Source organism: Fibroporia radiculosa (genome assembly GCF_000313525.1).
Source record: "Fibroporia radiculosa TFFH 294 genomic supercontigs, scaffold397, whole genome shotgun sequence".
NCBI classification, from domain to species: Eukaryota; Fungi; Basidiomycota; class Agaricomycetes; order Polyporales; family Fibroporiaceae; genus Fibroporia; species Fibroporia radiculosa.
Window position 1 is genome coordinate 67,624 of NW_012133201.1, and position 15,543 is coordinate 83,166.

Consider the following 15,543-nt stretch of genomic DNA (forward strand, 5'->3'; position numbering starts at 1 on the left):
CTCTTTTAATCACATCATAGTATCGAGAAGGGAAGGCTGATTATATATACGTCGACACGATCGCTTCTCTGAGCTCCTGCTGTCCTCGCGCCTAGATATAAAACATGCTGTCTCGCAAATCCGCATGAACGCCGTCGCCCCACAGCTCCTTCGCCTTGTTGAAGACGCGTGTCTTCTCTTCTTCGAACGCATTTACGTTTCCTCTTTTCGCCTTCTCTTTCAGCTTCTCTTTCCCTTTTCCTGACGCATCGCCCGAATTCATCAGCACACTCAGGTAGTCTCTAGCTCTGTAGCACGCGAGATCGGCATAATATGCAGCTGGCACCAAGCTGACCGCTTTCGTCGCTCGTGCGTAGAGATAGCTCGCCTGATGAGTGCCCTGTTGGAGAGTGTCTGCATCGTAATGGTAGTCGTCGTACACCACGAAATAGTGTGTCGGACGGACTTGACCCTGCAAACCTGCATGCGCCTGTCGCTCGATATAAGTCAATGTCTCTTGAAGTCGCGTGAGATGATATCTTACCTGTAGATAGTAGTCATGGTGGTATATATCAGTGATTCCCTTATCTACAATAGTCCCGGGTAGAGTGTTGCCATTTTTTGTGGCATCCTCAGAATTAGTAGGGTAGAAACGAGCGTGGTGACGTTTTCCGCAAACCACGATAGTCAATTTTGGACGATACCGTCCACTTGACAAGACCTTGGAGAATGCGTGTTCAAACTGAGGTAATTCTTCAGATATGACCAATTCATATTGACCCTGAATTAGAAAATTGTAAATCAGGGGTACTGCTGAAGAAACGGAGATCACACTTACCTCTGAAACACCATCGCGATATACGAGCAGGCGCTCGGGGAGGCAGCTGTTCTTCCTCCTATAGAGTTCCAGACGTTCGATTAACATCAACGACAAGTCCGTAACCATCTAGTGAGGGAATTTAGGTAAAAATATATTTTTTCTTTGATCTGAATCTCGACCGACCTCTTTAGATTCCTTGTTCCGGTCAGGTTTCTGTAATGACAAACTAGCGGGGTAATGGAAAAACTGGTCATCAACGCTAGCCACCACCGCCGCAATCGACGGCGAGCCCCTCACACTAGCAGGTCCTGGGTGCGTCACATCAATTCCGACCAGCATCGTCTTCATGTCGGTGAGCCATTTCATGGGAACGACATGGGTCACTCCACCCAGCTTAGTGTTGACTTTCAGAGCAACATTGGCGCAGTATTGTTCCGGCCGCGATGCCCTGCGCGCGGTGCTCAGTAGCATGCAGACTGTATGGATGCCGAGAACCATGTCGCAGAGCCTCTTGATGCCCGAGTATATGACACTATCTGGCTTCGATAGAAGCACAAGAACGAAGCTCGGCTTCTCGTCGCCGTTACCGAGGCATAAATGGGACTCGAAGGTTTCCTGAATCTGATCGATGGCGTTCTTCCGGGATCGGTCATTGTTGGAAGATAATGTCGGTGTCTTCATGATCACAGAAGGCTGCGCCGGAAAATCCATTCCCACCGCTTTGCAACTCCTAGCGAATTGGTTGAGGAACGGATTCAGCTCGGGGTCATCTGCGCCACCGAACTCGTCGCCCCCGCCATCCATGACCAACAATACCGCCCAACTCATGACGCGCGCAGGATCTTGGAAGGTGTGGCTCATCAAGTTCCAGCTTCCACCCTGAACGCTCAGGGATCCTTGGCTGTAGATAACTTGGGGAGGAGGCAGCACACGGCTAGGAATCGTGATCATGTTCGAATCTACAGTGATGCCGAATGCACCCAGGTGCCCCGCAGGTGGGTTAAATCCCAGGGCAGGAAAGCCGTTGTCGCAGATATTTATCGCATTCGTCGCGGGTGGTTTGCAGGCAAGTTTGATCATTTTTTTTGTTCCTTGACTGTCTAGCTTTCCGTAAGGATGTCCGGGGAAGATCCAACATAGCTCGGCAGGCACGAACTGTGGCTCATCTTCCTTTCCAATATCGATGACAGGGACATTATCGGGAAACGTCAGCTCAATGCCGTACTCTATGCCCGAGTGAATCAGTGCAAGAGGAAAGCGCAACGAAGAGAAGAGCGCGCACTTTGAGAAAAGTACTCTTGAACAGTCATGGATTTACCAAACTCCGAGCAGTTAATCCTCGTACGGCTCGCCGAATTGTTGCCTATGCGGAAAACTTTCTTCTTTCTTGTATATCCCAGATAGTCCATGGAGACCTTGAGATGGCCTACAAATTCCTTGGACATCCCTCCGGACGTTCGCTGCTCAAAGCATTGCAGAGCATTGGCCATGTTTCCTGGATAGTAAAAGGCACTCATGCACCCGTTGACGTTGACCACGAGCTGCTTGTACATCGGGCGGACCGACATGAAGAATCCCTTCCAAGCATCCACACCGAGAGCCAAATTTTCAGGTATGAGTCGAGGCGAATGAGGAAAAAAGTAGCGACTGCTGCCAACTGCGCAGCCGGCTTTCACAGCATGTTGCCGCATTACTAGGTCGAGCGCTGATATCATATGTTTTATTTCGCTGCTTCCTTCTTTGAGGTCGCCATCCATATACCTGCAGCCGCGGACATGTTAGTAACGTTAAGAGAACTCGTCGAAACTACGCACTCTGTTAATGTATTCATGTTTAGCTCATTAGTGAATTCAACGTGAACGAGGACAGTTTTGCCATTATCTTGGAGCTGAAACTGTAAAGGTTGATCAAGCTTGATAGCTGACACCAACCTTCCACTTCTGTCGTGGGCTACATGGGCCCTGATTCCAATAAATTTCTCGTTGGCCTCAAGCAGTCGAAAGACATGGGCTTTGCGATCTAAAAGGCACTGGCCCTTCTCACGTAGTTCGGGGTCGAAGGATATGCGATAGTCGTAATAGGCTGATTTCGTGACTTTGATGGCAAAGAAGTTGGCGCGGAGAACCTGCGGTTTGCCAGTCTCACCAAAACCTGGGCGGAGTGGCATGATGTCGCGAATTTGGAGCTTCTGAAAAGACAAAACCAGGTCCTCCGAGGTGTCTACTGTGAGATCCACAGTCGCGGGGGTGCTGGCGGAAAATATTTCAGCGGGAGGGGGTCCGAACTGCGAACCTCGTCTCCCCCTGGCATGTGGGCCTCCATCGGTGTGTCCTCTGCCCCTGTTTCCCCTTCTAGCGAATCCAGGTGGCACTACAGAGGGTATAGAACTAGACGGAGTAGATGGCTCGAAGAATTTCTGGTGGGTACGTGACCCGGCACTTTTACCACGCATACCACTACCTCTACCAATGGACCCTCCGTTGAAGCCAGAAACTGAGAATGAGGAACTAGCGAAACCAGCTCCAGTTGTACGATCAGGCGTCGGTGTCTGTTGCTGTCCTTGATGACTACCTTCGGAATGAATCAACCAACCTCCTCCTTCCCCGCTTATACTTCGCGCCGAGCTGGGCGTTGAGCCACCTCGACTGCTCCCCTCTCTTCCAGCGTTCGGACCTCTGTTCGTAGAACGGCCTCGGTTGGAATCGCAGGTGCTCATTATCTAAGCTATTCTGCGCTAAGATGTTTCAGCTATCGCAATGGTAGAAAAGATATAGGCGAATCCTGTTGCGCAGCGGGGTAGTTATGGACGGGACACATCGTTGACTGAACGAACCGTAACTTTGTTTTGAGTCATACACGTGATACGGGATTTTGAATTTCTTTCAAGCCAAGGAGATTAGTGAATCAAACATCCTAAGACAAATGTATTGCATGAAGGGAAGCAAATCGTACCAATGTTCATATACGAATATCTCAACTGTGTGCCCGCGAGCGATGCACAGGAATTCGAGACATCGCAAAACTATGCGGGATGCCGAGTGCGGGATATTCTCGAATGTGCAGGCCGGTGCCGTTTTTGGATAGGGATTGGCCATCGCAGGAGCCTGCGGTCAGGTTCTGAAGTCAATCAGGCCATATTGTGCTGCTGCTCAGAAAGCTTACAAAATATTAGACGCATACCAAATTTGAATCAGAAATGACATGCATCAAGTACGAGTCACTCGGAACAGCTCAGCGCTCAACGGTTGCGTTATAGTCGTGCTATCGGCTCGCTCTAGTCGTAGCATACGAGCACGATGATGGTGATGGTGACGATGATACTTCGATGATTTCTAAAGCAACAGAAGAAAGCTCTGAGTAAGAGTTATCAATTTTCCGCGGATGTCTCGCTCCGATTAAGCATGATTTGGACAAGCTGGAGGCTGAGCGATATACTATCTAAGATTCTGCATAAAGCTGGGAAGTTCATTAGCATGGAAACGAGCATGAAAACCATGCTCGTTTCTACCCTATTGAAACAAGTAGCTTCACTACACTCTGCAATATACTAAGATACCTTGATGGAGAGCTATCCAAGGACTGTAGAGAGACAGAAAAGTCGCAGATTTCGTGGCGAGAAACTTTTGAGAGAATTACTCTGGCCGAAGATACTTGTGCGCGGAAATTATCCACGTGACGACTCAGTCGGCCTGAGCCAAATCACAGAAGATGCAAAACATTAAATGAAAGCACTGAAGAAAATGGTTCTGATGGGATTTTCATTTATATGTAGTCAAAAATGCTTCTAATATAATCCATACACAGCGTGACATGCTTGTGTCCCGCGTAAGGCTGAACCCGATGGCAACTATCTTCACCTTCTTGTAAGACGTATTGGAGCTGAACGAATCCCGAAGCCGAGACCAACCAGGCTACCTTGTAATACCCGCTCTCTCCACTTGTCCTTCGTATCACCAGCTTCCAAGAGAGGGCTGAGGTTCCAGTCGCGCACGAGCATCGTGAGCAAACATATAGCTTCCATCATAGCGAACTTTCTGCCAAGACATGCGCGGGGCCCCCACCCAAAAAACGTAAGATCGCTTTCCGGTATACCATACCAACGTGACGGTTTGAATTGCTCCGGATCAGGAAATATTGCAGGATCATAATCTGGATCAGCAGGTGATTTCCTGACTCTACGCAATAAGATTCAGATTCATACTCACGAACACCAACCATATCGATCATGATCCTCACTCCGGGAGGAAGTACAAGTGTTCGGTCACCGTTTTGTGCAGAGAGTTTCAGTGTAATAGTTTGCGTGGTATCGCGAGTGACAATAGATCCCGCAGCTGTAAAACCAGTCAACTCAAGTTGTGTCGATTTCGAATTGCACTTACGGAACATCCTTGCGGCTTCTTCAAAACAGGCCATAACCTTATCGAGTTTTTCGAAGTCTTCAAATGCCTAGTGCATTTTTAGAGGATCAGTTATATTGCAGCGAACTAGTACTCACGGGATCTCTATTACCAGGCAGCAGCTCACGAATTTGTTCCAGTACCTTCAATTGTTCGTCCTCGTGGAGAGCGAGCAGCGCTACCGTGGCGGACATTACATGAGCTGTAGTCTCTGCGCCACATGTCATTAAAATACACTGACTGTCTCATAGGATTGACTCACCATGACCCGCAAACATGAATGCAAAAATGTCGCCAATCTAACAACAGTAGTGAGTGAATATTTGGGAGTAAACTATTTCAACAAGCGTACAAGTTCACTGTCATCTAGTCCCTTTCGGCCTTCCGCCTGACTAGCCATGACAAGTCGAGTGAAGAGGTCGTGCTCCCTTAGGTGAACCTCTTCAGTCGTTGACGACAGCTCGTCTTTGCGCGCACGAGCAAACTCATTCATGAAGTTTGAAAGCCTTAGATAAGCTTCTTCAACTTCACGTAGCCTGTCGATAGTGAGATCAGCTATAATTCTTCATCACTCTCGCTACTTACTTTTGAATCGGAAGTTTATACGCCCAACGAGGCGTGGCCAAACGTACAATGTTCCGTTCTGAAACTATAGCCAGCGCTTCACCGAAGGACATTTCGTGCGTCTCGTCTCTCATCCATGGAAAAGGGAGTCCGAAACCACAGCGTGTGATAATTCCCAGTGCAAACTAAATCAATTCGTTGGTCATCATTCCTGAATCCAAAAATGTTGTTCAACGCGCGCATACCTTTGCCATAAAAATGTTGATTGCGGGCACACAGACCTCCGTTAACTGATCCCACTTCTCTCCTTCGACCATCTCATGGTAAAGTTTCACCGTCTCACGAGCAACAAGAGCATACCTAACAGATCAACATTAGCAGACACTCAGCACAAAAGACATGGCAGAAACGAGATAGCGACGAACGTCGTGCCAGTAAATGCGGGCCCAACTATCCTGCGATGGCGCTTGTAGGCATCGTAGTTAGACGAAATGACGTTGTCACCCCAGAGCCTGACATAGCACTTTAGCATCTAAAAATCTGTGAAGACTCGAGACAATGTCGACTGACATTAACGCAGCAGTTGAGTCAGGAGCCTTCCAATAGCCGGATGGTGCACTGAGAACATGCTCTGCAACCTCATGAGAGCCGGTAATAATCAAGGGTTCGCCTGAAAGGAATGGTACAGAAGAGATGGTTCGAGAGCCATAATAACGATACACTAAGCGGCAAAATGAGTGTTCAAACTCAAACAGTGTGACCATTACTCATCTACCTGATTTCCTCCACAACCACTGCCAGTTCAGACCAGGATTGAACCAGGAAGTCGGGAGTATGGCTCCAAAAAGGGAGAAGGAGCCAAACGCGGCGCGAAAACCAGGTAGATGACCAACGGCCTAACAATCAGCAATGTAAGGTGATAGAATACATCTGAACACGACATACCTTCAATCTAGCATGATAATTCAAGGCGAGAGACGATAGAAATACAGTTGCGACTGCCAGGGAGACGGTGGACCACATAATGCCAAGCAATAGGGAACGAATTCATGGACAAGTCTATTAGAGCAATATGAGAGGGACACATACAGAGGTGGTTAGCTGCAGATTCATCTGGAACCGGCTCAGTGCAAACGCCGCGTCGCGTAGAGTCGTAGAAACTCGCGCTAAAGTCGCACTGAGTCGCGCGAGTGTCTCCGACACGTCAGGGTACGAGGCCAGCGAAATCGTACTGTTCAGTTCGGAGAGCCGAGGGGCTTCAGCTTCAGCCCTTCTTTGAGTCGCAAAGCACTAAGGCAAATTTACCCTGTGGGCCGCGCCGTATACATCGGCAATACCGTGGGCACCGATTTCAATTTGCCATTTCGTTCTCCTCAACAGCCTGCAAGGAAGGCTCTGCATCTTTGCACGTTTTCGAACGGACGCTGCGCATTCGGCGAATCTAGGCAGCCGGGCCCGTGGAGTTGATGCATGGTGACTCTTTTGTTATTTCGGCACCAGGTAGCGACCTGTTGTATTTATTGATTGGCTAGTCGGCACTTGTTGAGACGTCTTTGGACACGACTGTCATCTGGCCAAGTTGATCCTGCAGGGCTTCCGCGTTCCCAGGGTATTATCCGTGCACCGCCATCACAGCGCCTATATTTTGTTATAAGCTCTCGTTTCCCAGTCAACTTCCAAGTGTGCGCCTTGTTTGATCCCCCCATTTGCTCAGCTCGAGCCCTACATATAATCACTTTCAATCCCATTTCAACACGCGAAGTAAGACATTCTTAACCATCCATTGGCAACAGTCTAGTTTTTCCCCTTTCCCCTTTCACCTCCTACCTCTAATCTATTTCTTGTTTCCATCTTCACAGTATTAACTGATTCTACCCATGAGTGGAAATCCCCAGAGAGGCGGTCGTGGTAGAGGTGGCGGTGCTCCTCGCGGCAGAGGCGCTAGCCCTGTCGGTGGACGGGGTAGTCCTGCTGGGGGACGAGGTAGCCCTGCTGGAGGACGAGGCAGCCCTGCCGGAGGCCGCGGTGGAGGGGCCGCAGCACCGAGGATCAGTCCTGCAGTCTCCACCGCATCCTCCGGAATGGGATACGGCGCTGGTAGAGGGGGTGGCCCTTCAGGTTTTGCGCAAGGACAACCTCCCCGCGGTGAGGGTCCTCCCGGTGGGGGAGGTCGTGGGGGAGGTGGAGGCGGATACCCTCGGGGCGGCGGAGGCGGGCGTGGAGGCGGCCCCCCGCAAGTATTTGAAGGGAACCGCCCAGCAACGACTGACGCGCGGCTAGCGACCATCGAACAAGCTGTGAGCGGTTTCAAGCGTCTGCCTGTGCGCAACGAGATGCCACTTCGTCCGGGCTTTGGGACGCTGGGTCGGCCGCTGGCCCTGAGGGCAAATTTTTTTGCCGTCAAGGTCAGCAAGAAGGCCATCTATGACTACGACGTGACGATATCCCCGACGGCCCAGGTGCGCACGGATCGAAAGGCGCGAATATTCCAGATCTTGGAGCGCAACCCACTGTATGCGCCCTACGTTGGCCATATCGCACATGATCGCAGCCAGCGGCTCATCTCCGCGCAGAGATTGCCACAGCCGCTTTCAATCGAACTGCAGTACATCGAGGAAGGAGAGGACGCTCCTCAGGAGAACGCGCTGGTTTTCACTGTAGAATTCAAGTTGGTGAGGGAGCTTGACGTAGGCCAGCTGGATCAGTAAGTCTCAAATTCTCTTATATGATGACTGTTGTTCAAATATCATATTCAGATATATGAACGCGAGTCTCGATCACATGGACTCTGATATTCAGCCCCTGCTCTCAGCAATGAATCTGATATTACAACAGCATGCGTCCAATACGGGCATACGCGTTGGAAGGAATAGGTACTTCTTCCGTGGATCTACCCAGCCCTTGGTCCTCAGTCTTGGAGTGGAGGCTTGGCGTGGATTCTTTATGTCCGTGCGCCCCTTGTACAAGCAATTAGTGGTGAACGTGAACGTTTGCATGACCGCATTCTACACCCCAGGCAACCTCGCCGATGCAATGCTCGAATTCCAGCGCCAATCCTCTGGAGGTATGCCTTCCTCGTTCGCGGACAGGCTGAAAGTGGCCACAACCCACCTGGGATACATCCGGAAAAGGCCAATTTTCCAAGTCTCACGCCAAACTGCGCGCCAGATATCATTCGATTGCCCCGAACTTGGTGGAAAGGTCACCGTGGAGGATTACTTCAAGCGTAGTACGTTTTCTCGCCAGTGTTATCATGGTGATGGCACTGACTCTTCCTAGAATATGGGAAAACGCTGAGGCATGCCCACGACCTGCCGTGCGTGAATCTCGGTACCAGGCAAAAGCCGAACTTTGTCCCTGCAGAACTTTGCGAGATTTTCCCCGGGCAAGCATATCGCGGGAAACTAAGCCCCAATGAAACGGCGGCTATGATCAAATATGCATGCAATCCCCCGCATGTAAACGCCGCCGCCATTCGCGACCAAGGTCTCGTGGATTTGGGGCTGCGCGCCGACGGGGCGCATGGCGTTCTGGACGGGTTCGGCATCACCGTAGAGTCTAACATGACCGTCATCCCTGCTCGCGTTCTGCCGCCACCGAGCGTCACTTACGGACAAGGCAGTCCAAATGTCAGGGACGGGGGCTGGAATATTCTGAACGTCAAGTTTTCCAAGGGCGGGAACATGACGAACTGGGCTGTTCTGCTTGTGCAAGACGGCGGACGGAGCGAGTTTACAGGAGTGAACGACCAGGCGTTGATGCTCTTTTTACAAACGTTTGCGAACAAGTGCCGCTCGAGCGGCATGACGGTCCCGAATGTGCCGTCGAAGATCATGCAGACTCCTCCGCTACCGCGGGTCACGCAGGACCCTGGGAGGAAGAACGCTCTTGACAAGATCGAGCAGACGCTGAGGCAGAATTTTGACGGGAAACCAAAGCCGAGCTTCGTGCTCGTTCTCCTCTCTGGCGTTGACAACTTCATCTACCCAGGTATCAAGCGTCTCGGGGACGTTATCATGGGTATCCACACGGTACATATGCTCTTGAACAAGGCGCGCGGGGATGGACAGAAGCAGGACCAGTATTTTTCGAACGTCGCGTTGAAAGTCAACATGAAACTCGGAGGCATCAACCACCTGCTTGACGCGAATTCCTCCAGCTGGCTCAAGAAGATGAAGACGATGCTTGTCGGCATTGACGTGACGCACCCGGGCTTTGCCAGTGCGAAGGGGACTCCTTCCATCGCGGCGGTTGTGGCTAGCGTCGACGACAACTTTGCGCAATTCCCCGCGAGTCTGAGGCCTCAAAAGGCAGACTGGAACAAGGAAGCTAAGGAGGTATGTAGATCGATCTCGTAGTGTCTGTGTCGCTTATCTCCCCTTCTGCATGAAGATGGTTGAAGGACTTGCGGAGATGATGCTAGAACGGCTGGACGCATATCAGAAGGCGAACAAACGGCTTCCTGATCGCATAATCATCTTCCGGGATGGTGTGTCTGATGTATGTATCCGTGTCCAAGGACCTACCCTCTTCGCCTTGCTCACATTCCGTTTGCAGGGTCAGTACAAGATGGTCAATGAGGAAGAGCTCCCACGAATTCGCGACGCGTTCAGGAGAATCTCGCCGAACAAACCATACACACCCAAATTGACAATCGTCGTCTGCGGGAAGCGTCACCATGCCCGCTTCAACCCGACCAAAGACAAGGAGATGACGAAGAATGGCAATACTTATCCGGGCACGGTGCAAGATAAAGGCTTGACGGATATATATCATTTTGACTATTATCTGCAAGTACGTGCTCAATATTATGTGCCTCTCCTCTAGCTTACCCGTTGCGCCCTCCACTAGGCGCACCAAGGGCTCCAAGGCCACGTCCGCCCCACGCACTATTTTGTCGCGTATGATGACTTCCACTTCGACGCGGACACCCTACAGCAAGGAACGCACACCACAAGCTATCTCTACGCTCGCGCCACGAAGGCCGTCAGCCTCGTCCCGCCGGCCTACTACGCGGACCTTGCGTGCGAGCGCGCACGGTTCTATCTCAATACCTTGCTCAATCTGAGCGACGAACGGTCGTCGCGCGGGTCGACCCGGCTTTCTGAGGACGAAGAGAGGGAGCGTGTGTATCAGGAGGCAATGCGCCTGTGGGGCAATGGGCTTCATCCGAATCTGAGGAACAGCATGTTCTACATCTGAGGACGCAGCGTGAGAGTCCAGGATGATGCTTGTGATTCTGAACTCTGAGTGTGTAGTATGTACAATATATATGTTGTTGTATTGACGTCAATATTTTCCTGGCGAATTAAATGTAGATGGCGGTAGCCTACTGTGGCTTACGCTGAGTTCGGCTCGCTTTCCTCGACGCATCCTGCGCAGGACCTGTCCAGACGTGGGACGTCATTGATTCCTGCATCTCCCCATGAGCGTATATAGTCGCGCGTCGCATATGATCTTCCTCCGCTATTCTCGCCCCATGATCAGAGAAGACTATGCATTGACTGCCAATCGATGTTTCAAAAGCTTGCATACATGGGATTCGATAGCCAAGATCCAGACACAGGATTTGCGCACCTTTACATCGAAATTACAATACATTGTACATATATCATCATACACTATGGAATAATCCTTCTGCTACCAAATTTTACCTCTTGACACGGATCTGCTACTCCCCCTTCACCCACTCATTCACACTTCCCACGCCTGAGATTGGAGGGGAATCGGCTGTGCTACCACTTCCATCTGCAAGATCGCTATACCCATTGGCCGCATGTGCAACTTTATTCGTCAGAGTCTCGGTGCCGCCTCCTTCGACTTCAGGGAGTACACCCCACCCCTGCATGATAAAGAACAACCTAAACGACGCCCGTCAGATGAGCCGATAGCAGGGCATACGGCGAGCACGTACCACTTGACCCTGTCCAGTCGGAGGATATGGAACAACAACAGCCAGATGGCTGCACGAGAAAATTCGTCAAAAGCTAAGCAGTATTAGGCGGTAATACACGCACTGAGCTCCATGTACGTGAAGAATCCAAGGGCACCTCCGCGTGCGCCGCGCTTCACGAAGCGGAGCACGTCCACCCACAGCTTCATGTCCTTCGGCAGTGGACGCGCATTTTTGTCCATAAGGAACGTGAGAAGGATCCGCGTATCTGAGACAGAGATAAATCCATGACCGTCTACGTGTAAAAGCACGACCGACGACGTACAAATACCAATATGACTAACGAGACCGCGACGATCAGCAGGGTGCTTTTCACGTCGGAGTAAGATGACTCACAAATGTCCGCTAACACGAGAACGGACCAAACAATAAGTGTTGTAATCAAGGAGCACAGAAGATCACACTCACACAGTCCCTGGATATAAAACGATCAGTACACGCGCCATTGCAGATGTTCCCGTACTCACCGATCGCGTTGATGTACGACGAGTTGGTCATCAACACGGACCAGTCCTCCGTGGCGAAGTTCTGCAAGTATAAATTTGGTCGCTACGCACAAATTCAGCGATGTGTCCATCAGATCGAGCAAGATTTGCGCGCACATCATAACCCTCCGGGAACAAGTACTCCTCTTCCAAAAAATCGACTTTCGGCTTCTTGAAACCCGTTGCGAGAACGACAATATCTGCAGGGAACTATGCGCATATAGTCAAAACTTTAATACTCACGCGAGAGATATGCAAACGCACTTCTCTTTCATCGCCTTTGTCTCCAGGTCGACTCATCCGTCCTCGTACGGCAACTTTCACTCCTCCATGGGTAAGCCCTTGGGTGTCTCCTCGAATATACTGGCAACGCCCCACTCGGACATGATTCAAAAATTCATCATTCACAACCTAGATCCCAGCCCTCAGTCTCTGCGCCAGACAAAACCTCGCGAGACGTACCGGAGTGCCCTCAAACAACCCCAGGCGCGCAGGAGTGAGCTCCTCTAGGCCACGATAGTTCCACAGCGTGACGATCTTTTCCCACAAGAAGCTGCCAGGGCCCAGGATCCAATCGGCGTCAGTACACCCAATTTCAGAGACTAAAAAACAAACCTGAGCGGCATCTCCCGTCCGAACGGCTGGGCTGAGATTAGCGTGTCCACGATCATATTACGCGGTATAATCCACTACAGGAGATGTCAAGATAGAGATGTGATTGAGTATGGAGGAATAGTACCTTGTCATCGCGCGCGACGATGACACACCCCTGCGCACCTCGCGCAAGTGCTGTCTCGACCGCCTCAACACCACTGGCGCCGCTTCCAATTACGAGAACACGCTTCCCATCCAACGCTGCATCGTCCAGCTCAGACGAATGCAGGACGATGCCTGAGAACGTCTCCTCCTCGCCTTCCTTATGGTCCTCCTGGCTGCTCTCGCTCGTGTGATCGTCGTCACTGTTTCGGTCCACCTGCGGCTTCTCATCAGAGCGTCCCTCACCTCTTCCCTGCTTCTGACTCTCTTCCTTGCGCCGCTTAATTTCTTCTATGTCCGGCATTCCTGGAAATCTCACCCACTGAGGCTCACCGCACGTTCCCACTGTCACGATCACCGCGTCGAACACACCATCCGTGCCGCCATTTATAATCCAGCGAGCATGCCCAAGGCGAAGGGGGTCCAAGTCGCCTGTGCGCAACAAGCATAAACATATTTGTAAACAAGATGGTGCGCATATAGGAGGAACTCCCACCTTCAGACACGTTGTCGAGCTCGTCCGGGCTGGCGTGTCGCACAGATGTAACTGAGGTTCCGAGACGGGTGTGCTCCTCGAGCCCATACTCCTTCCAGATCCTACGTATTTCTTATATGCGCGATTAATTTACGAAACGTCTGGGTAAGAATACGATGCACCTCCTAGGATTTCATCTCGTTGCGGGAAGGCGCGCGACCAGAGTACGGCAGGATGGAAGCGATACAGCGTCGAGTTGAGTTGCAAGCCGGAAGTGGAATTGACATGTGCCCAAATACCACCTAGTAAATGCAACGGTCAGAACCACTTCGATAAGAGTGCATATATAGACAAAGATGCGACGGAAAGAGCTGTAAGACAAATAAGGTTAAAAAAGATCACTCTTGCTCACCAATGCGATCATCTTTCTCGTACAACACGACATCAAATCCATGCGAGGCTGCGTGTGCTGCGCTCGAGACGCCAGTAAGACCACCACCGATGACAGCGACGCGTCCACGATACTTGATGCGCCTATTTCGCGGTGGGCATGGCTAAACAAAAAGGATTGACATTGGATAAATGAGGATCAGGTGTAAAACGAAGAGGTGACGTTGAGGTGAAAATTCAAGCGGCATATATGAATTCACTCACAGGTTTGAAGAAAAAGATGATGACTGCCTGCAGATAGATGTACAGGAGGTTGAGGAGGAAAAGCGAAAAGCGAATGGGGGAGAGGAGAGTGGGGAAGTCGAGGGAGCGTGCAGCGGCGAGGGAGTTGTGCAAGAAGGAGGAGACAGTGTCGCGTTCGATGGCGAGGGCAGACATGCTGTAGATGGTTGAGACTCTGCGTTGCAATGGGAGACTCGGAGGGATAACGGAAGCCGCGAGCGGTGATGTCATGGCTCGCGTGACGTCATGAACGCGTCGACGCCGTGCGGCATTTCCCGCGCTGCTCATCGCTGCAGCTGCAGCCCCTGCGCCCGTAACGTCGTGCAGCCAGCGGCGACGACGATGGAGGACCCTGCACACGAGCTCGAGGCCGTCGTCCTGACACTCACCACCGCAGTCAACGCCGAGATCCAGAAGGCCGCCATCCTCCGGTATGTCCCGCTCCCTCCCTCCCAGACTCCCCGTGACCCGCCCCCTCAGCTACTTCGCCCCCGACGCCTCCTTCCGCCACCCTTGCTGCACAGTCCCCCCCTCATCGACCCCATCGTCCCACCCAACCTCACCCACGTACCCGCCCTTCTCCCGTCTCCTCGCCCCCTTCTCCACCCCCGCCGCAGCCGACTCGCGCGAGACAATCCTCAGCATCTACCAGTGGTATCGCGTCCTCTCCCCCCGTCTCATCGTCCACGTTAAAAACGTCTGCTGGGATCCTGCGCGCGAGGAGGCCTGGGTCGAGGTCGTGCAAGCGTTCCACATATGGACCAGCCCCCTGCCTGCCGCCGAGGCTCGGTACGCCATTCTTCTCCGTTTATACGCATATATGCGCTTACCTACAGCCCCATCTGTAGTCTCTTCACGCATCTCCAGCTTCGCCGCATGCCCTCCCCACCTCCCGCCCAAGAAGGCGACTCGGACGCACTCTCGTCCGACCCGCGTCCGCTTTTCGTGATCGCCTCGCAGGAGGATTTCTACCACCCCGAGGACCTCATGGCACTCCTAGTCCCCCCGCTCGTCCCGCTCGTACACATCCTCCTCCTCCTCGGCACATGGGCCAGCCTTCTCGGCGCGTGGTTCTTTGGTAGCGTCCTCGGTGAGTAGCGCATGTCATTCGTCATTTTCCCTGACCGCTGTCTCACCCCGGGCTGTTTGCATCTCTACATAGGCTGGTGGGCCGTTAAGTCGGGCGAAGGGGGCCGTGGGGTTACATTGGACCCAGCGGGAGAGGCACTCCCGCCCCAAAATGTCGACGAGTTGAATACACTGGCAAACGGCGATAAGGCATATCAAGACTCGCGTGCAAGTGAAGAGGAGGAAGAGAGGGTAGATCGCAAGAAAAGGGACTAGAGCGCGAAAAGAGGCAAGCGAGTATGAAGACAGCTGTAGTTTAGTCAGGGCCTGAGTCTCTATATGTCATGAAGACACTCATGTGTGTTCTGCAAGAC

The 15,543-nt window shown here is 51.8% G+C and overlaps 5 protein-coding genes across 5 annotated transcripts; 2 read left to right on the forward strand and 3 right to left on the reverse strand.

The window, feature by feature from the left end:
- Positions 1-91: 91 nt before the first annotated feature.
- On the reverse strand, positions 92-3,515 carry FIBRA_00887 (uncharacterized protein; the record flags this gene model as incomplete). Its single annotated transcript, XM_012322773.1, has 6 exons — positions 92-469; positions 524-760; positions 818-925; positions 983-2,025; positions 2,082-2,560; positions 2,614-3,515. The coding sequence occupies 6 exons, from the start codon at positions 3,513-3,515 to the stop codon at positions 92-94; spliced, it is 3,147 nt and encodes a 1,048-aa protein (XP_012178163.1).
- A 1,137-nt stretch (positions 3,516-4,652) lies between these two features.
- Positions 4,653-6,783, reverse strand: FIBRA_00888 (uncharacterized protein; the record flags this gene model as incomplete). The annotated part of the gene is made up of 12 exons (XM_012322774.1): positions 4,653-4,948; positions 5,005-5,130; positions 5,179-5,245; positions 5,295-5,407; positions 5,459-5,495; positions 5,549-5,732; positions 5,782-5,945; positions 6,006-6,120; positions 6,186-6,272; positions 6,331-6,481; positions 6,536-6,656; positions 6,706-6,783. The coding sequence occupies 12 exons, from the start codon at positions 6,781-6,783 to the stop codon at positions 4,653-4,655; spliced, it is 1,539 nt and encodes a 512-aa protein (XP_012178164.1).
- An 854-nt stretch (positions 6,784-7,637) lies between these two features.
- On the forward strand, positions 7,638-10,962 carry FIBRA_00889 (uncharacterized protein; the record flags this gene model as incomplete). Its single annotated transcript, XM_012322775.1, has 6 exons — positions 7,638-8,464; positions 8,517-8,989; positions 9,040-10,097; positions 10,153-10,260; positions 10,318-10,554; positions 10,612-10,962. The coding sequence occupies 6 exons, from the start codon at positions 7,638-7,640 to the stop codon at positions 10,960-10,962; spliced, it is 3,054 nt and encodes a 1,017-aa protein (XP_012178165.1).
- Positions 10,963-11,431: 469 nt separating this feature from the next.
- On the reverse strand, positions 11,432-14,257 carry FIBRA_00890 (uncharacterized protein; the record flags this gene model as incomplete). The annotated part of the gene is made up of 16 exons (XM_012322776.1): positions 11,432-11,621; positions 11,675-11,723; positions 11,778-11,921; positions 11,979-11,992; positions 12,050-12,058; positions 12,122-12,128; positions 12,181-12,262; positions 12,316-12,408; positions 12,463-12,609; positions 12,661-12,751; positions 12,814-12,887; positions 12,938-13,386; positions 13,451-13,561; positions 13,612-13,731; positions 13,842-13,983; positions 14,084-14,257. 16 exons carry the CDS (start codon positions 14,255-14,257, stop codon positions 11,432-11,434), a joined length of 1,896 nt encoding a protein of 631 aa, XP_012178166.1.
- A 186-nt stretch (positions 14,258-14,443) lies between these two features.
- On the forward strand, positions 14,444-15,445 carry FIBRA_00891 (uncharacterized protein; the record flags this gene model as incomplete). Its single annotated transcript, XM_012322777.1, has 4 exons — positions 14,444-14,532; positions 14,582-14,890; positions 14,950-15,191; positions 15,264-15,445. The coding sequence occupies 4 exons, from the start codon at positions 14,444-14,446 to the stop codon at positions 15,443-15,445; spliced, it is 822 nt and encodes a 273-aa protein (XP_012178167.1).
- Positions 15,446-15,543: the final 98 nt, after the last annotated feature.